The sequence below is a fragment of the Cucurbita pepo genome, chromosome LG08, assembly GCF_002806865.2.
Source record: "Cucurbita pepo subsp. pepo cultivar mu-cu-16 chromosome LG08, ASM280686v2, whole genome shotgun sequence".
Classification (NCBI taxonomy): domain Eukaryota; kingdom Viridiplantae; phylum Streptophyta; class Magnoliopsida; order Cucurbitales; family Cucurbitaceae; genus Cucurbita; species Cucurbita pepo.
Genome location: NC_036645.1, coordinates 9466368 through 9488017, shown reverse-complemented (window position 1 = coordinate 9488017; position 21650 = coordinate 9466368). Strand labels below are relative to the sequence as shown.

At 37.4% G+C, this 21650-nt stretch overlaps 2 protein-coding genes and 1 pseudogene across 2 annotated transcripts; all 3 read left to right on the top strand.

The window, feature by feature from the left end:
- Window positions 1-56: 56 nt before the first annotated feature.
- Window positions 57-6129, top strand: LOC111800469 (annotated as a pseudogene).
- Window positions 6130-13340: 7211 nt separating this feature from the next.
- Window positions 13341-14396, top strand: LOC111800737 (zinc finger protein 8). The gene has a single exon (XM_023684557.1). It carries the CDS (start codon window positions 13540-13542, stop codon window positions 14353-14355), a length of 816 nt encoding a protein of 271 aa, XP_023540325.1. The 5' UTR covers window positions 13341-13539; the 3' UTR covers window positions 14356-14396.
- Window positions 14397-17628: 3232 nt separating this feature from the next.
- On the top strand, window positions 17629-21247 carry LOC111800463 (26S proteasome non-ATPase regulatory subunit 4 homolog). Its single transcript, XM_023684169.1, has 10 exons — window positions 17629-17783; window positions 17933-18046; window positions 18398-18503; window positions 19099-19213; window positions 19300-19509; window positions 19595-19889; window positions 20139-20262; window positions 20357-20460; window positions 20722-20796; window positions 20938-21247. The coding sequence occupies exons 1-10, from the start codon at window positions 17772-17774 to the stop codon at window positions 20983-20985; spliced, it is 1203 nt and encodes a 400-aa protein (XP_023539937.1). The 5' UTR covers window positions 17629-17771; the 3' UTR covers window positions 20986-21247.
- Window positions 21248-21650: the final 403 nt, after the last annotated feature.

The window sequence follows — 21650 nt, the reverse complement described above, 5'->3', positions numbered from 1 at the left end:
TGTCAACTAGAATTGAACATGAATCTCAGCCGTATATATAAAAATATTTGTAAGAGAATCGAGTGTGGCCGTTCTTTTCCCTCATAATTGATGGAAGTTGATAATTTTGTTTGAAATCACATAATTTAGATTCAAACACAATTTCCCCTTCAGATCCAATCCAACTCTCCACAACAATTTTTTGATCTTTCCTCCCAATTCCGGCGATGGCAACGATCCCCCTTTTCTCCTCCTTCCGATACTCCGATAGCCTCACGGTGGTCGGAATCTCCGTCTGCACCGCCATCGTGTGCGAGGCCATCTCATGGCTTCTCATCTACCGCACGAACTCCTACAAAACCCTACGATCCTCCATCGACAAGGCTGCCAAAAAGCTCGAGACCATGAAGACCGACAGCTCCAAAATCACCGTCAAGAAGTCCAAAACCAAGAAGATAGATCGCGTCGAGACCAGTCTCAAGGAATCCAGCCGCGACCTCTCACTCTTCAAGTTCAAATCCGGCGCCGTCGTTGCCCTTGTTCTGTTCGTCGTCTTTGGATTGCTCAATTCGCTCTTCGAAGGCAAGGTTGTTGCCAAATTGCCGTTTAAGCCTTTTGGACTTGTGATGAAGATGAGCCACCGAGGGTTACAGGGCGATGATCCTACCGATTGCGCTATGGCGTTTCTGTACTTCCTCTGTTCGATTAGCATTAGGACCAATTTGCAGAAGTTCTTGGGATTCTCGCCGCCAAGGGGCGCCGGCGCCGGCTTGTTCCCGATGCCAGATCCTAAGACGAACTGATTTAGGTTAGGCTTGAATCAAATTTATGCTCCTTTCCCACCACTTTGATTATGATTTTTTCGCACTTGATTTGGGCTGATTAGGCTTTTATTAGGGTTCTATATGTTAATTTTGTAGTGAGTTCATCGGATTTAGTTTAGCTATGGCTTCTGAAAATTTGAGAGGGTGATTCTGGTTCTAATCTTCGCTTGAATTCTTGATTAGACTTGGAAATAATTCCATCCTTTCTGGGATCAGAACAAGTTTTTGTTCTTTGAAAACTTTGATTACATTCAATGATTCTATTGCCTTCTGTGAGTTCTGCTGGCTGTTGATCAATAAATTTTGAGCTAAGCTACCATTCTATATCCAATTCAAGCCTTGTTTGCTTGATTAGTATGCTGTGATCGTTACTTATCTGTTTGAGATTCCTAGCATACCAAACATTATGACATTCCATGAACACCCATAGAACCATGGATTTTTGCACTATCTATCTATCATTCTCATAAGAAGTGTGTAGAGTTTCAAAGCTTTAGTGGTCTATAATATGATGCTGACTATTGCAATCACTGTTTTGTAATCGAACTGGTGAGAACAGTGATACAATTGTTGGTTATGATTCTCTTACAGTTCTAAGTACAACTGGTTGGGGGTCAACCAAAATATGGTTTCTAGGTGAAATTTATAGACGTTATTGGTGCAGTTTGAGTAGTAACAGCGCGAGATCCCACATCGGTTGGAGAGGGGAACGAAGCATTCCTTATAAGGGTGTAGAAACCTCTCCCTAGTTAAGGGAAAGCCCAAAGAGGACAATATCTGCTAAGGAGGGCTTGGGTTGTTACAAATGGGATCAGAGCCAGACATTGGGTGGTGTGCCAGCGAGGACGCTGGCCTTTAAGGAGGGTGGATTATGAGATCCTACATCGGTTGGAGAGGGGAACAAAACATTTCTTATAAGGTGTGGAAACCTCTCTCTAGTAGACACGTAAAATCTTGAGGGGAAGCCCGAAAGAGATATTTGCTAGGGTGAGCTTGGACTATTACAAACCGTTTGAGTACAGTAGATATAGCTGAGGGTTGAGGGTCGAGTATCAAATATGATTGATTTTATCACCAACATGGGTTGTCCTAGAGATCAATAAGAGTCATATAAACAATAAAAGATTTAGGGAGAATGGTTTCTAAGTCATGATAGTTGATTTAATATCCGTACAAGTTAGCTTGGCAATTAAATGTAATATGGTCTAGTAGTTGTCATAGGAGAATAGTAGCGTGTTAGTTTATGAGTACGAGTCACGTGAGAAAGGGTTCCTTTATGTACCATCTTATCGAAATCTATAATCTGTAAGTATCTTCTTTATCTTCTTCGTGGGTGTGAGTGAAATGATGAACATTGAAAGGAAAACATGCTAACTGTGTAATACTGTAATAATTTTCTATTTGCATCAACAGTTTTGTTAATGTTCTTATTGGCATTACTGCTAGTTTATATGATCGAGTTCAAATTCTCATTTGGAATTGTTTTCATATATGAAATATGGACTCGTGAATGAAGCTGATTGGTTGAGTTTAAAGGACGTTCTTTTGTTGTATAAGAAATGTGGGGTAATGAGGATTTGAATCTCCGACCTAAAAGGAAGGAGTAAATGTCAATTGTCGCCGTGCGACGAACAAGTGACGAACTCTTATTATACTTGTTGATATCTTATTATTATCTTTAGTTTCTAATTTTTCTTTAATCACTCTTAGGTAATTTTATACTGATACTCAGGGATGTCATGATTTATTGAGGTTTACTGATGTTCCACTGTGTTCTTTTGCAAAAGAAATAAACAATTTTTAGTTCAACAATAGTAGAGTTCAAGATCGAATGTCGACTTGGAAATGGTAATATGCACTTTATCCATCAACGTACTATAAATTTATTAAATTTATTTTGACGATCAATTTTATGGGGAAATATTTAGTGAATTAATGTTTGAAATTTAAACTTGTTTTTGACCCATCTAGATGGTATAAGCTTGTGAAAATATTTTGTTGATGTGAGACGATAATTTTTTTAATGTATTTATAAAAATACTTTTATAGAGTAATTTACCATATATAACAAAGAAAAATATACGTTATTATTTAAATTTTTATATACTCAACGATGAATTATTGATCTTAAATGTTTGAACGTATTTTTTGAAATATAAAATTAATTTTAAAAGGTTTTTTTTTTCTTTTTTATTAATATAGCGAAATTAAGTTATTTAGCAAAATTAATATGAAGTAAGTAATATTAATTAATTTATAAAAAAATTGGGAGGCAAGCAACCCGATGGCGGTAGAATCGCAGGAAACCCAAAAGGAAATTTGATCGATCATCTCTGTTATCTCTGTTTGTCGATCATCTCTGTTATCTCTGTTTGTCGATCATCTCACGGAATGGCGAGCTTGGTTGAAGTTTCTTTCTAATGGATGCTGCCCGATTAAGGTAAATCAGTCATGTTTTCCCCCTTTTTTGCTTTTGGCTCAATTTTTCCCATCAATTTCTTCTAAAATATACCCTACCAATTCAGAAATTGGATTAGGATCTATTAGGAAGAGTTGATACCACGCTGGTGGCTTCGTACATTCATGGAGCTTTAATTTAACAAGATTATTGCGTGTTAGTGTAATGGAAAGTTTGACGTTTATCATTTCAATTTTTGTGGCCCTTCGTACATTCGTACCATTTTTGTTCGTTTAAGCTTTAATTCATCACACAATCCTCTGGCCTTCATTGTAGCTAATAGCTTATCAAACACGTCGTGCAGGTCGACACTGTCTGGCCTTCATTGTTTACGGCAGCAGTTTTGATATTCTTCTCAAATTTAACTCCTGGCTTCAAACACATCTCAGATTACAGTAGGTACCATCACATTCTCTCTGAAATCAAATATTGTGCTTCTGCTTGATGTTGTTGGTAACTGGTCGTTGTATCGATCGAGCAGCTGATCAGATCCTCTGTTTAGGAAGATCTTAGCACTTTTAAGGATAGAAATGTCTGATATTGTTGTCATCATCTTAGATAGATTGCACTTTTAAGGAGACTATATACAGAGTCAGTAGCATTATTACTTCACTCTAGCAAAGATTTGGAATAACTCAAATGAGTGTTGATTAACTGAAATAATAGTGAATATTATTCCCATGTTAGAGAAGATAAGAGCTCTGCAATTTTGATACGAGATTTGTTCATCTGTGATGATAAACTCGCTCAAGGAATCAAACTTTCTAAAATTGACCAATTTCAAGTGGGCGTAAGTGTGGACCAGTATGAATCAAATGACTCCAATAATTGTGAAGTGAACGTTACTGATGAGTAAAGTTACCTGGATCTATTGATTCAAAATGGTCCATTCTATACGACATTACCAGTTTGTGTGTGTCATCTTTGTGTGGGTCAATTGTTGTTGAGTTGGCTGTTGGCTTGTCCTTAGGTGCATCATTACCCGAGGTCAGAGCACTCCGTCTATTGTCATAGAAACAGTTCCTAGGAAAGATTGTGGTTCACAGGTATCCAATCAATTAATCCCCTTAGTCGGAAAAGTTTAAACAGAAATGAAAGGGTAGGGTGAGGGATAAGGAGGAAGCCCTAAACATCATGACTTGTCGTCTAATCGCTTTCAAGAGCTTTAAGATGAAAATTTCTTGGAAATTTATAGATTAATCAGCTCTTAGTTTTAAGTAGATAACACGTTATGTTCTCAACTAAAAAGTTAAAAGATATCAAATCTCGAGCCATACCCGAACTTATTTTTGCATAATGGAAATGGAAATAGAGAGTTTGGGAAATCTCCAAGGTCACACAATTGAAGAAGAATAACACTGAATTGACCAATCACTGTAATAGAAAATCCTTTTATCAATAAATGATTGGCTCACAAAATGTGAAGGAATCAAATTCAATTATTGTAGAACCCATAGAGCTTCAGATTGCTTTAATTTCTCAATAAATCTCATACCCATAATTGGCTGCGTCTCCAGCTGTGAATGCCTGCCCAATTCCCCTTTCAAGATTTTCTCATAAATTTTCCCCATCTTCTCTTAGTTTTAACCTTAAATTGATTAAGGATGGAGAAAGATATGCAGCTAATTATTGTTGTGGGGTTTGTATATTAATGAATTAGCTTAGACTTCTCCGATGGAAAACTGTTTTGTCCCGCTACATATCGTTGTCAGCCTCACGATTTTAAAACGTGTCTGCTAGGGAGAGACTTCCACACCCTTATAAAGAATGTTTCTCCCCTCTCCAATCGACGTGGGATCTCACAGTTGTCCTACACCATGATCTAGCTAATAAGTGATGAAGCTAACTTGTTAGTTTTAGTCAAATATGACGACTAAAAAGTGGGGATATGCTACCATTTTAGGCTCGATGTGCTGCCATGTTCGATACTCTTGTAAATCTACAGTGACCCAGATAAAATTACACGAACCCAAACCCAAACGACCCTGTTAAGATTTTGTAGAGTAATAAAGTTTTTACAACAAAAGAGAAGGGTTTTCTTAGGGTTATCTAACGAATAGGTCCTTCAAATCAGGACTCTATTCATTCAACTCTCGTTAAAATGTCCAAAATAGGCCATAAAGAGGTGGAAAACATAAGACCCCATTAATATTTCGTCTAGTTATAGAGCTTTCATTGCAATGGAGTAATGAGAGTGAGGGAAAATGAAAGGGGTAACTATCCACTTGGCCGGCAATGAGTCCTACCCTTTTGAAGGCAAAACAAGCTAGGCTAGCCAGAGCTAGAGATATCTATTTCAAATTATAACCACAAAACCAGAAAAGCAAAAGCTTTGTAACTTCGAGTTGGGGCTTCAACATTAAAACCAGTTAAGACACTTGTACTTTGGTAGGTAGATAGATACTTATCTAAGTTTTTGACACATTTTTTCATTAGATAGTATGTGAGTTTCTGTTCATCTTTGGCAGATTTCCTTTGCATCACCTAAAGGGCCCTACAGCACACACTGATATCAAAAGCAAGAGCAAAAAAAGGTCTCTCAAGTACGTTTTTCCCCTTAAGCTGTGTTTGGAGGAATTGAGCATTGCTAAAAAGATCCATAGAGAGAGAGAAAGAAAGAACGACACAGTAATAAGTACTGCTGAGTTTTAGTTTATGACATAACTTTTAGAATGGTAGAAGGACAAAAGCCTTACAGATTCATCAAAGCCAAAAAAAAAAAAAAAAAACACAGTTTTTTAGTCTCTTTAGGGGTTTCTGAGTGAAGTACCACAGAAACTCAGGTAAAGTTGTAAGAAATGTCATAAGATCAGCTCATGTTTGCTCTGCCAAAGAATTGAAAGGAAAGTAGATACCCAACTTCGAGAACTGTTTTGTTATGTTATGAACCACGACCCTCTACAATGGTATGATATTGTCCACTTTAAGCATAAATTCTCGTGGCGTTACTTTTTGGTTTTCCCAAAAAGCCTCGTACCAATGGAAGTAGTATTCCTTCCTCATAAACTCACGATCTTCTCCTTAATTAGCCAATATGAGACTCTTCTCCCAACAATCCTCGACGTATCTTAGATTCTTCTTCTTCTACGAAGGGTTAAAATTTACTGCACCATTAAAGAAGAGCTGTGAGAGAGAGAGAGAGAGTTTTGATTGTATGGCTCAGTAAAAGAAAGATGTGAAATTAAAGAGGGGGTTGGGAGTTCGCGTTATTCAAACAAAAAGATTCTCTCGTCTATGGAATTGCCATTGGTGTTCAATATGTAAATGAAAGTACATTATATCATTTCGTACTCATTAGGTTGATATGATCGAGAAAGATTTAGCTTAAACTCGTGGATTTACTACGGGAATGCTATAAGGTTAGATTAGATGCTTTCTGTTGCTTGAAATATCTTACAACGGGAATGCTTGATGAGCTAATTTCTTGTCGTGAAAATCGATACAATATGATAAACGGGTAAATTTTGATTTTTTTAAGGAGGAAAGATATTTGAAAAGAGGGATGTGAAGTCAACATTATGATCTAAAGATGTGGACCAAATATTGCAGGAAATGAAGTAAATGGAGGGAACATTATTGATGTGGAGGTTGTAAACTTAGCAACTACCAAATTCAGATACTATATTGGCTCTTAATTTCAGCTCCCACTTTAGTGTCAAAACATGAAGAACATGGGTTTCTGCTAATGATTCTCTGTTTCTCATTCAAACATGTTTGGATAAACAAATGTTCATCGTTTTTGTAATTTGAGTAAGGATTTTGGTTGTGTTATGTTCATGAGTTATTTGTGAATTGTTTGATCGATGATAATGCCTTGAAAAAAAAAATAGTTTTTCGTGTTGGTCCAATTTTTTTTTTTTTCAATTCAACTCAACCCAAACCAACCCAATCCGTGTATACCCTTAGCACCATGTAGGTGATCTCTTGAATGGTTGAGAGAACATGATTGCAAAGACAGGAGTGAGAGATGTTTCTAGCAAGAAAGGACAGCTACTTAGTAATGGAGACTAATCGAAAGATTTTTCTTGTCGGAAGAAGAGCCCTCCAAATATTTAGTCAACAAGCCGAATATCTTCACCCAACTTCAACTCGATGACTCTGAATAACCTAACCAACTCCAGTCGATCATATCAAGGTTAAATAAAAGCACAGTCAATTTTACTCTTACCTAAAGTTCGAAGGTTACTAAGTTTTAACCTTGCTCGAGCGGCTAGAACGAAAGAGAATCAATGGGTAAGGATGAATTGATTGAAAAACTTGGTTGATAGAGAAATAATGGGTTTTAAGATAGATGTCCCCACAGACAAATTGTTAATGCATGATATGAAGAGATGGTGATGGAAATGTGTCCTAAAAATAAATAAAAGAGGAAAGAAAGTTAATTGAGAAATATAGTAGGTCGGTCAGAAGACAGTGTAGGCTACAAAGGTGGTAAGAGGACCATGAAACCTTTCCATTCTTCTGTCCCCATTGCCTTAAACCCTTCAAACCTGTTTTTGGAGAATTTAATGAACTTTGTACTAAACTTTTTGTATTCTAATCACTCACACACGTGACATGTTTTTGTTTTCTATTTTAAGTTAAATAAGCTATGGATTGATACTCTTTTAGATGTGGTAATTTTTGGAAATAATGCTTTTGACGTGTTGGCCTAGGAAGTATTCCTCTTGCGTAGGAGACTAACTCAATTGAAACGCTACCCATAGTGTTGACTTCTCGAGAGACTAGTTTAGCTGTCGAGATGGTATTGAATTGAGTTGGTTGGATACCAACTTGTTTTAGAAATTGAAATTGTAATTAGTATCTAGTTCATATTCAATACTTGATGTCTCTGACACTATTTTATGACATAACTGCATTATAGAGGGGAGATTGTCCCAACAAAACAATATGGATTCTTTTAGCTTATTTTGGTCTCACTCATATGTTTTCAAGGAAAATTCATAGAAGATCACTCGAACATGAAATTGCTCGAAGCTAAGTGAACTTAACTTTGAAGTTCTTATGATTGGGTCATCAAAAAGAAAGGTACGTTCGACCGACTGATCTTAGCAAATCAAAACAGCTCCTCTCCTTGTCGGTCTCTCAATTCCATTACATCTTTCCGCCCCTGAAACTTCTTTGTTTTCGCTTTTGAGTGGTACAGACAGTAAATATAAACATACATCCTTAAAAAAAACATTAGTATATGTTGGTTGGTAAAACATTAGGGTTAAGAAGAGAATGTGAAAGGATAGAGAGAGGCGACAAAGCATAAGAGAATGTCGTAGCATGGAGAAGAAGAGGTTAATAAAAAGGGAGATGAGATGAGATGAGATGACAAGACAGGAGGAGAAGGGATATAGACATGATATGAATCAAAGGTGTATGCATCCATTATGGTCCACAAACAGTGAAGAAAATGGGTGTTTTGTAAAATTAATATAAAGGGTATGTGTGTGGGAACAACGCCATGCTATTAGCTCTGGACAGGAGATTTCCTCTAAGCTTAAGTCACTCTCACCCCACCTCATTGCCCATTGCCATATTGCCATAATCCCTGAGAGAGACACATACAGAGAGAGAGAGAGAGAGAGAGAGAGATAAGGAACAACAAGATAGTGACCCTTCTCTATTGTGCCACAAAAGACAATATCAATCCATTGCTTTGCTTTGCTACCTCCTTAATTGCCTCTCTCCAGAGGGACCTGTGATGTGAATCCGAGCAACTTCCTCACGTTATATCATCATATATATGATGATGATACATCGAGTGTTCTTCCTACTTTTTACTTTTTCTAATCATCTAAACCATTTATGTTTCTTTAGAAAATTGGGTCTTCCTTCAGTAGGTTTGAAAGATTCGAACCTGATGGATTCGACTTAATTCGTTAGATTATAAACTTATTTGAACTGGGTTAGGTTCAAATAAATGAAAATTTTATGAATTTTGTTAGTCCATGAATTTTTGAGACCCATATTTATTGTAGGATGGTGCGAGATGAATTAAAGAGAGATTCACATGATGAGAGATAAGGGTTTTGAGAAAGGGAAAAAAATAAGAATAATTAGATAAGTGGTGCAGTTGCATCGAGAAGAGGTAGAGCAATGGTCCCGAAAGGGCCTATGACTGTGACTTTAATGGCAAAGAAGAAGGAAGCTGCTTTCTTCCATGGATTGCAACACCTCCCAGTGGTCTCTCCTTGTCTTTCTTTTCTTTGGGTCAGCCATAGTGATAGAGATGTGGATTTCTGAGAGACCATGTCGGCTCGTATGCATGGTCCACTTCGAGATCACACCAAATCTCTCTTTCAAAATCTCTCTTTCAAAATCTCCGTTTAAACAGAAAATAGAACAGAGAGTGGATAGAGATTTCTCCTCGTTGGATGAACAGGGCTAGAGACAAGGATTACTTGCCCCAACCCTACTTCAGTCTCCGCCCCGTCTCCACTTTTATATACATATTGGCTTACTAAGTGTATATTTACCCTAATCCTCGTAAGAATAAATGGAAAATTTGGTTGACTTTACCCAGATGAACATCTCTAATTATTCTTAATAAACGCTTCCTATGTCCCACTTGATAGTTCATCCATGGAGAATTCGAGTCGTCGCCCATCTCTTTAAGAGTAAATGCTAATGCTTAAGATAACAACATCCGTCCCCCAAGAAATGATGCATATGAGAAAGAGAGAAAAGGACATGTCTTGGGGCTGCATAGAATGGTAGAATTATGAACAGGAGGCAGTTGAGCAAGAATAATTGCTAGACTTCTGAATAGTATCTTTAAAAATTTTCATTGAGCTTCACACTTCTGAATAATGAACCTCTACAATTATATGATATTGTCTACTTCGAGCTTAAACTCTTGTGGCTTTTTGAATCTCCACGATGTTATGATATTATCTACTTCGAGCTTAAACTCTCATGATTTTTTGAACCTTCACAATGGTCTGATATTATCTACTTCGAGCCTAAACTCTCGTGGCTTTCTTTTTAGATTACCGAAAAGACCTCAAATCAACGGATTTTGAGTCTCTCCATTTCAGGTTTGTGTAGCTTTCAATATGCTCTTCCCTATGCAATTTCTTTGCTTTACTTTCTCCCATCCCACTAAGAGAGAAAAAAACAACTCTTCAATTTGTTCTTCCTTTTGATCATAAAGAGGCAAATGCTGACTTTTAAAATGCAAATTTGTTCATTGTTGTCATTGAAAATGATGTTCATTATATGTTTGTAATAGGAATAAAAGTATGATGTGAAGACTTAGCTCCAAGTAGTTGTTTGAATTAAATGTAAACAAAAAGGTAGACAAATGATTGGAACAAACCCTTTTGATTTGAAAGATGAATAGTTTGCATGAATGGAGGTTTGATTTCCTAGTGAATACTGTTCTAAGTCTCCTAAATCTCATGAATTTAAACATCATAATAGAGTGGTTCCTTGAATTTGAAGTCACTCGAGCCATGAGTGAATGAGACGGAGAAATAACCACTCGAAACACTACCCATCGATAATGCTAATGATAGAGACAAAGTAACACGACAAATGCCCAAGATTCGAATTCCACACCTACCCCTGACATTCCCCTGTAACATGGTCACAGACCAACATGAGTCATTCCAACATGTTTTGTTCTTACTCACGTGCGCAAAACACAGTTAACCATTTAGTTTTTATGACTGAGCCACTGAAAAGGAAAGTGCATCGTGTTGGTATAAGTAGTGACTTTCAATTATTTTAAGGTTTTTTTTAGCTATATTACTTTTAGGATCCCGCTCATTCATATACTACTGTTTTACTCGAGTGTCACAGCGATAAGGACATGAGAAGGAAATACCATTAATGGTAAACGATAAACGGTAAATTTAGAGAAGAAAAGAGAAAGTTGAGGGTAAAATGGGGAAGTGGAGAGATGAGATAGATGTAAAGGTAGGACAGGAGAAGGAAAGCAAAGGGAGCTTGAAGAGTAATTATAATGTCTCAACCAAAGTAAAGGATGAAAGAGACATGGCATCGGTTGTACTTTGTTACCCTCGCAGAGAGAGAAACTCGTGTGGGAGTTGAAAAAAATCTTTTAGATTAACTCGAAATTTCGAATTACAGAGCTCAAAACCTAATCCTGAGTTAGGTTGGATTGTCATTTCAAACATTTACGAGTCATAACGCATCACTAACATAGCTCAAGTCATAACCCTACTTTTGAATTGGTCAGATTTATTGAATTTTCAGGTCATATGAACTCTCCTAGAGACGATTACTCATAAACGGTCTGTGACGGTCGCACTCAAAGAACTTTTTTTTTTCATGAGAGGTGGGTTTTTTTGGCCATTCGTGTAGGGTTTCACATGCATTTGAAATATATTGTAAGTTGTTTATGGAAGAGGACCACTTTGTTCAGAGGTGTGGAAGCTGTGATATAAAACACCCAACAAAGCTATAAAGAGCCAACACCAACTACCAGTATGCAACTGGTCCTTGAGCGAGAGAAACAAGACAGTTCTAGAAAAAAATGACACACAAATTACAGAATTACCGACCAACTGTTATTATTATTATTATTCTTTCTATAAACGACATTTCATATTAAACATTACCACTCATTCATGGACAACACATGCATGTAACCCAATTGTCGTGTTTCATTTGATAATGATTTTGTTCTGTTTGTTTAGTCGATGTAAACTCAATTCAAGTCCATCGTTAACAGATATTGTTCGCTTTCGTTCGTTGCATATCGTCATCAGCCTTACAGTTTTAAAACACCCTTATAAGAAATGTTTCGTTTCCCTCTCTATCAGTCTCATGGTTTTAAACACGTTTGTTAGAGAGGTTTCTACACCCTTGTAAGGAAGGATTCCTTCCGTATCCAACCGATTTGAGATCGCACATAATATACGTTTAATGACGGTTTTCATTTTGGAGTTTAGTAATAAGTTTTTTGAGACGTTTGGAGTAATAAGATTGTAAGAATGGTATTACTCGACACGATAGACTTTCGATTATAGGAATATACAATATTTTATTATTATCTTATCCATGTTAACCTCAATCACTACGAAATTGAGGTGGTCTTTCACAATCAGACACAAAGGTTAATCATACAAACGTTATCCTTTTATATATATATATGAAGCTGTCTTTCTTATCAAATAAAGACAACCAATAATTAGTGTTGATTAATGGGTGACATTACATGATGTCACTAAATCTTAGGACATAATTAATTTTTTTTATATATACATTTTGTCGGTTTAATGTAACGCGTTATACTTGAGATTTAGAATATAGATTTGATACTGATTGTTCCGACATTTTCTTGCATCTCCTACGATATAGTTATGTTACTTACTTGTCTTGAATTACTTCCGAGAGCGAAGACTATCTCCAATGACCAATACGGGTTCTTTTAGCATGTTTTGTCTATACAACATGCTTCGAGACTATCAAATACCAAATCCAAAATTTGGGTATGGAGCATTACAACTTCAGCAATATGAAGTACTTGAACATTTGAGCTTCCGAACAAATAAACATGTGCAGTGTTTTAATTAGTTGAACTATGTTCAAATTGGTTGACTGAATGACCACGAAAAAGTATGAAATTAAATGACCAAATATTTTGTTCGATTTAGAAGATACGATAGATTTCTTCCCAACAAAGGTAATAACTAAAGATATACCAATGCTCCCTCTTTTTGATTCATAAACTTCAATACATTATTTATTATTTAACTAAAGGAAGTAAAGATAATAAATTTCTTCCTTTTTGGGCAATAATTTTATTGGGTTTAAAGCATTTGAGTAATAAATGAAAATTTTGGCTCAAAATCTTTTTAAATCTAGGGTTTATATCAAATTCCAACGTGTTCTTCACTCGAATCATACCGAAAAATCAAGCATAGTTCGTATGTTCGGTTTGTCACGTCGTAATTTGTAAAATTTAGTATATAGTTTAAAGGGGTAAGGTAAATAAAATTGATTTTAACCCTAGTAAGTAATTTGAGAAGCTTTCTACATCAAATAAAGAAAAAAAAAAAATGAAGGAAGCCAATATGGTACTTTGAGAAGCCAGAGGCTCTCTGATCATAACTTGTGGCTTTGTCAGGGTTCACTCTCAGATGGGTCAGCTCCACCACCCCCACACCCTTTATAGACCCACACATTCTCCCCTTTCCCTTCCACATTACGCTCGACTCGGCTCGACCCAACTCAACCGTTTCTATACTCTTTCTCTCTCTCTTCTTCTTCCTCTTCCGCTACAATCGATAGTCGGACCGTCGCAGGTTTCGTACTTTCATGGACAAGAGTAATAGTGAACGAGAGACTCATGATTTCATGAACGTTGAGTCTTTTTCTCAACTTCCCTTCATTCGTCCTGTGCCAAAAGAAAAGGGTATTAGGCTTTTCGGGATAGAATTCGGTAGTCGAAACGCTGCGGCTGCCACTGCCTCGTCGGTTGAGGATTCGGAGTCCGGTGACACGATTGTTGCATGCGAAGATGGTAAGGAGTATAATAACAATGACAACAACGAGAACAACGGCGGGGAAAGTAACCGGAGATTTGAGTGTCATTTTTGTTGTAGAAATTTCCCTACTTCTCAAGCCTTAGGAGGTCACCAAAACGCCCACAAAAGAGAGCGCCAACATGCAAAAAGGGCTCACCTTCAGTCCAATGCCGCCACCATGGTCCATGGAATTGGACCCTTCTCCGATGCTGCTCATGTCTATGGCCTCATGAACTACCACCGCCTAGGCGCCGCTCCGTCCAGCTTACACTTTAACAATTACCCTTCTTGGAATAGAAATTCACCTTCCGCCGCCGCCACCGCCACCGCTACAAGATTTTACGGCAGCCCTGGTGGGTCATATTCTCCGGCAGCAACAGCGACGCCGATAAACGGGAGCCCATTGGCGATGTGGAGAATCTCTGCTGTTCAAAATAACGTATCGGAGCGGTCGTCGCTGCACCCGTTGCCACTTTTCTCCGGTGATGAGATGACGAAACGCGGCGGCGCCGCCGTGGGCGGCGGTGGTGCCGGCGGGTCTCTACAAACCAGATTTGTTTACGAGGCAAAAACGGCGGAGCAAGTGAGTTTGGATCTTCATCTGTAATAATTTGAATTTAAATGGAAGTTTTTTCATCTTTTTTTTAATTTAATTTTGCCCCAAAAAAAAAGGAAAAACGCGACAAATTCCGGCCGCCGGAGACGGGTAAATTAATAACAACGATCGATCAAATATTTATTTCTTTAATTTTGTATTTTTCCTCCTTATCCATATTTTCCCGACCTCTCTNTTTTTTTTTTTTTTTTTTGAAAAAAAAAAAAAAAATTCAACGCTAAATATTAATTCAAATCAAATTATTTCAGATTCCTCTGTGGAATCGAAGGAAAAACAAGACAGATCTACAAAAAGGGTTTTACTTAAATTGAAACATCAAAGGAACACCATACATTTTTGTTCATCCTCGTATTCTAGGAAAACATGTCTCTTCAAGTACAATGTGCCTCTTCCTCTCTCCTGGTGTCTAATTCTAATACAATTAGTAACAGTTCAAGCTCACACTCAGTACCCGTGTCTAGTTCTGATACAATTAGTAACAGCCCAAGCTTCAGAAGATATTGTTCTATTTGAGCTTTCTTTTCTTAACTTTCTTTCAGGGTTTTTAAAACGATGATGTCTGTTAGAGAGAGATTTGTGGGATCTCAAACTCTCTCCTCTCTTTCCTTGCTCGGTGCTTCAAAATGAAACAAAAAAAAGAGGAATTTTTCTCGTTCAAAGGCTCGTGAAGAGTGGTAGTAAATCGGGTTTCGAGACTAAAACCTAGTATATAGCTAGTGAGATCATAGCCTTTTTTTTCAGAAAAGAAGATTATGATATCACATTGAATTTATACCTAACAACACAAGAAGCTTAGATCTTGGAGGATGTCATACAAAATTGATGAAACCCCATTACTTAAAAGCTTCCTAATGGTGAATAACTTAAGTTCAATGTTGTTTGTGAAGGGTGAGTGAATGGTACATTTGGGTGTGTGGATGATGTGGGGTTTTTGGAGTGGTAAAGGGGCGGGGCCATTCCCAAGCTGATAGCTTAGCAGAGATATTGGAATATTGAGGTAGTGGGGGTGGGAATGAATGGGAGGGTCATTCCCAAGCTGGAGGATGTAAGGATTCTACTACTCAGAAGCTGGCATGGGTCACTTCTAAGTGTACCTATTTGTCACCAACCACTCTTTTTAACACCCGACGACACGAATCTATTACGATCCAACCCGATAGGTTTTCCGATACTAATTTCGTTTGGGTGATGAATTTTGTTCAAGAGAGAGCGTCGAAAGTGAGTTACAATAATTGTAACAGCCCAAGTTCACTACTTGTAGATCATATTGTCCACTTTGACTCATTACGTATCACCGTCAGCCTCACGGTTTTAAAATTTGTCTACTGTGGAGAGGGTCTAGCCCTACTTCTACTATTGCCTCGCACGTCCAGTGACTGACTTTGATACCATTAGTAACAACTCAAGCCCACTGCTACTAGTGCCTCGCACGTCCAGTGACTGGCTTTGATACCATTAGTAACAACTCAAGCCCTACTTCTACTAGTGTCTCGCACGTCCAGTGACTGACTTTGATACCATTAGTAACAACTCAAGCCCACTGCTAGAGATATTATCTGTTTTGGCCTGTTACGTATCGTCGTCAGTCTCATGGTTTTAAAATGTGTCTACTATGGAGAGGGTTTAACTCTCTTCCGACCAGTGCCTCACACCATCCAGTGACTGGCTCTGATATCATTAGCAACAGCTCAAGCCCACTGTTAGTAGATATTGTCTGTTTTTGTCTGTTACGTATCGTCGTTAGCCTCATGGTTTTAAAACGTGTCTACTATGGAGAGGGTTTAGCTCTATTCCGACCAGTACCTCACACCGTCTAGTGACTGACTCTGATATCATTAGTAACAGCCCACACTCACCACTAGCAAATATTGTCCGCTATGGTTCGTTACGTATAGTTGTCTGCCTCACAGTTTTAAAACGGTCTACTATGAAAAGGGTATAGCCCTACTCCAACTAGTGTCTCCCATGTCCATTGACTGACTTTGATACTATTAGTAACAGCCCAAGTCCATCGCTAACAAATATTGTTCGCTCGCTTTGGCCCATGTATCGCCGTCAACGTCACGGCATGTCTATAAGAGAGGGGTTTTCACACCCTTATAAAGAAGGTTTCGTTCTCATCTCCAACTGAGATATTCCAGTTTAGTATCTATATATATATAGAAATATGTTCGGTAACCATTCGAGAAACAAAAAGCGCTTAAAAATGGTGAAACAAGGTTGAATGAGAGTGAGAAAAAGGAAAAGGAAAAGGAGGTACTGTGAATTTGGCCTCCACGACATGTTTTTGAGACAACATGTGAACGTGTATGATAGTTATGTTCTGCCATCTTTGTTTTCCCATCTTTTGTACTGCTGCTTTTGTGTCTCTCGCAGTGAGAGAGAGAAACAGGTAGTGAATTCAAGATTCTTATCTCAATGGGAACTATAGATGTACGCCAAAAGGAGGCCTTTTTAATTAAATAGAGAAGGAATATTGCGTACAAACATATGAGTTCAACGACTCAATGTATTAACGAGCGAGAATCACTTAGGTATGTGTGCAAACCAGATGGGCTGACTCGAAGATTTGGGACCATGGCTTAGCAACGAATGAAGGGAAGCTCAGTGGTTTATCTAAAATTAATTCATATCATAAACCAACAATGTCTCCGACAACGTTCCTCAGCTCTGATGAGTCGATTTCGATTTGTTTCTTATCGACTTCTTTCCCAAATGTTCGAGTGTTCATGTGTAACTCGAAATTGATCTCTTTCCTCTTAGTGTTTTCGACCCTTCATTTCTTCAAGGATATTGTTTCAAATGATCTCACTGATGCCCGAGTGGAAAATTCTTCATTTCAAGTCTATATCTCTTCCCCTCGTCTCTTTGAGTAAGAAGCTGAAAGATTCGAGCCACAAATCTCACTAAATGGTGGTGAATCGACCAAAGAAATTCCTCCGGTGGGTGTGGTGGATTGCTCGTCGACGTTCAAGCTAAAACTCTTTGCGTAGTGCCACCTGTCTCGTAAAAGTGCAATTGTGACATATAGCGCCAAGGATCGTTATCGAGCATATGTCTATAATAATTGACATGTATAAATATAAAAATATTATTTAAAAATGAATAATAACCTCGAATTCACACACGCGCACGTACACGCACGCATATAACTAAATTTGTAATTTAATTATTTATAATATAGTTATTTTATTTATTATATTATAAACAATTTATTTATTTATTTATTATTTATTATTATTTTAAGAAAATGCACATCTTTAAACGGAGGGAAATTGAGTTTTCACTGGTGAAGTGCTTCTTCAGTTCCAGACGTTCCGGCTTATTCTGCAAGAAACCTCAGTCTTCTGCCTTCTCTGCGATTCTCTCCTACTCCTTCGATTTCTCGGCGATTTCAATCTCTCAATATGGTGCTCGAGGTAGTTACTGATTACTGATCTCTTGTTCCAGATTGCAAATTTCATCCAGTTTTCCCCGTTTCTTTGGAATTTCATTCTTCGCTACTTAGTTAATGACCTTGAGTTTGTATGGATATGAAACTATCTTTTTTTTCGTTTCTTTTGGGTAGGCGACGATGATCTGTATGGACAATTCGGAATGGATGAGGAACGGCGATTATGCTCCTTCGCGATTTCAAGCTCAATCGGATGCCATTAGTCTCATTTGCGGAGCGAAGACTCAGGTGATTGATTGATTTCTCTTGTTTGACTATATTTTCATTGTATGGATTCTTGGAAATCAAGGAATGTGGAGTCTTGAGTTTACATTTTATGTTCTGTTTGGAGGGAAATTAGTTCTTCTGTCTCTTTTGCCTCCGTTGCTGTTTGGGGTTGTGAACTAGTTAGATTTATTGTATTGGTAGCTGTGAATTGGCTTTTATTATGAAAAAACGAAATCACATTGCCGTCATTATCAAAATAGAAACTATCGTAGTTAGTTTCTTCGAATTATCTGTTAGTCTCGCTGTTTTTGTTTAAGCTATGGTTCTTTAGTTTTGAGGAAATTCTTTTCTCGTTGGCTTTTTTGCTTACAGTCTAACCCAGAGAATACAGTGGGAGTTCTTACAATGGCTGGAAAAGGGGTTCGGGTTTTGGTAACTCCTACAAGTGATCTTGGCAAGATTCTAGGGTGCATGCACGGTTAGTTCTTTTACTTGCCTTTTCTTTGAAGTTAGTTCCCTTTTTTGAGTTTGCGGCTTCTTAAAATGCCATGGGAGATTACATGAAAACTTAGGCACAAGATATTTATATGTGATCGTTTCTGTATTTGAAAAAAGTTGTAAAATTTGAAACAAGCTCCTTAGTTCTGTCGCTTTTCTGGATTGTGACTTTCTCTGTCTCATGACTAATGATGTTTTGGACATCTTAAAGTGCATTTTGTACACTCTGTAACTCATTAGATGCAATACATGTAACCTTTTCATTGATCCCTATAGAAATCGATCATTTTATTTTTGATAGACTGTTCATTTCTGTCGATATTTCTGAATAATGAGATTTTAGATGACTAATGATATATACGCCTCTCTTTAAATAATTTTCCCTACGAAAAAAGTATATATCCCCCTAAATTCTTGAATTTGACACTATTGGGCTTTACACTTTTGATACGTTACACGCCATGTGTAGCGGGTTGTAAATTAATCTACAGTGAAGAGCTGTAGTCTTTTTTGCTAGATTTCTCACTACGCTTACTCCATAAAACTTCTAACATTTTTATTTTTTCCCATACTAGGTTTAGAGATAGGTGGGGAGACAAACTTGGCTGCTGGGATTCAGGTGGCTCAGTTGGCTCTCAAGCATCGTCAGAATAAGAAGCAGCAACAAAGAATTATTGTTTTTGCTGGAAGGTAGGCTCTTGTATCTCTTTTATGCATGTTTATTGGGCCATTCCAGTTATTGATTGTTCTTAAGTACCTATCCTATGTGTTCTTAGTCCTGCCAAACATGAAAAAAAGTTGTTGGAGATGATTGGAAAGAAATTAAAGAAGAACAACGTGGCACTTGATATCATTGATTTTGGTGAAGAAGATGATTGTAAGCCAGAGAAGCTGGAAGCCCTTCTTTCAGCTGTAAATAGTAATGATTCCAGTCACATTGTTCACGTTCCCTCTGGTCCAAATGCTCTTTCCGATGTACTTATTAGGTCAGTTGCTTCTTATTGTTTCCATTGTTGGACATGGTAAAATAGTACCCTCCATATGTTTTCACAATCTACCCTTCCATGTCAGTACACCAATCTTCACCAGCGATGGGGAGGGAGGAAGTGAATTTGCAGCAGCTTCAGCTGGTGGGGCCGGTTTTGATTTTGGTGTGGATCCCAACCTAGACCCTGAACTAGCACTTGCACTTCGAGTCTCAATGGAAGAGGAAAGGGCCAGACAGGAGGTAGCTGCTAAGAGATCTGCTGAGGAGACTTCAAAGCAGGAAAAAGGAGGGGAACAACCATCTGGCGCACAGGATACAACTATGAACGAACGTGCTAGTGCTGAATGTTCTGATGCTCAAAAGACAAGTGATCCAATGGTTGGTTTATCTTAAATTACATAAGTTCAAATGCTGCAATAGACTAATAGAATGTCCATTATTTCAAATATATCAGTGACACTCGCTTCATTGCTTATTATGCTTTCTCTTCTCACACTTTTTTGGAGGGGAGAGAATGTTCATACATAGCTTCTACTTTGTTCATGGCGACATTTTTATTGCCTTGGCAACTTTATGGAAAATAAAAGTACATGCGAAGTTTTGATATTCAATCTGGATTTGATACAGGAAGATGAGAATGCTCTGTTACAACAAGCCCTTGCAATGTCGATGGAAGATCCTGTCTCGAGTCATGAGATGCAGGATACTGAAATGTCAGATGCAGCAATAGATGATCCAGAGTTAGCTCTGGGTATGGTTATTTACTTCAAGTTTACCCATTCTTTGTATTGAATGTATGTTCTAACTATCTTTTCCATCTTCGTTTACCGCTTGGGTGGTTGCAGCCCTCAAGTTGTCTGTGCAGGAGGATGCTAAAGACTCAACAAGCCAACCTGATATGAGTAAATTACTGGCAGACCAGTCATTCGTATCCTCCATTCTTGCATCGGTATGAATTCTTCAAGTCGCAAATACTTCTTTGAGCTTATAGAATTACTATCAAATGATTCAGATCCGGTATTAACATGAGTATAGTTCAACTGGTTAAAACATATATTCTCAACCAACCGACTTGAGGTTTGAATCTTTTACTTCCATGTGTTGATCTCAAAAGTCATTCCAACCTGATCCTAGGAAAGAAAAGAAAAAAAGTGCCTTGAACGATATGGTTCGGTCATGTTTAATTGACACAAATGGAGATGTTTTGCAGCTTCCAGGGGTTGATCCAAATGATCCCTCGGTCAAAGATTTACTAGCTTCCATGCAAAGTCAGTCAAAGCCAGAGGTTAGTTTGTGATTAACTTAAAAAACCATGAGATGTTGCAATTACTTTAACACCAGGGGTTGATCCATTTGTGCTTTTATGCCTTGAAACACAAATACACTGAAGATTAAAATTGTAAATTGTTTTGAAATCTTGTTTAAGGACAAGAAGAATGAAGAAAACCCCCCCAAGGAAGACGAGGAAAAATGATCCATCCATCCATCCATCCATCTTCCGAAGCTGAATATTGTGCTAGGTATTTCTCCTCATACAAGTGTTGCATTGTGTTCGTTCATCACTTTTTTTAGCTTTTGGTTGGGCTGAAAACAAGAATGCATCACTTGATGAAACTTCATTTTGATCAAAAAACTTGTTCAGAATTGTTGATCAGGTCCCTAACCTTTACTTTTGATTTGTTAATGTATGATTATAAATTTGTCAATTTTATTAGTATGATTATGCACTTGTTCAATTCTCACTCTCACGTTGATAATATTATTTGTTTTTTGTTTTAATCTTATCAAGGCTAAAAGAACTGGACTATACCTTTAACAATTTTTTTTTTTCATTTCTCTATTTTATGCTATCTTTTTTTTCTTTATATAAATATATTAGAACTTTGAGTAAAAATGAGTTCTCGTCTTTTTTCATGTGCAAATATAATAAATAAGACTGGTCTTAAAAGAGCTCACTCGATCTTATGCTCACCATGTCCCTTGAAGTGAAAGTTAAGAGAAAGTTTTAAAGAAAATGGTATTCAATAATCAAGAGAAAAAAAAAGACAAAATTAAACGATTTCTGTTAGTGTTTTCGTTCATATATTAACTATAAAGGTATTTTTTAATTTTTTTTAATTTAAGAATACTAATAAAATT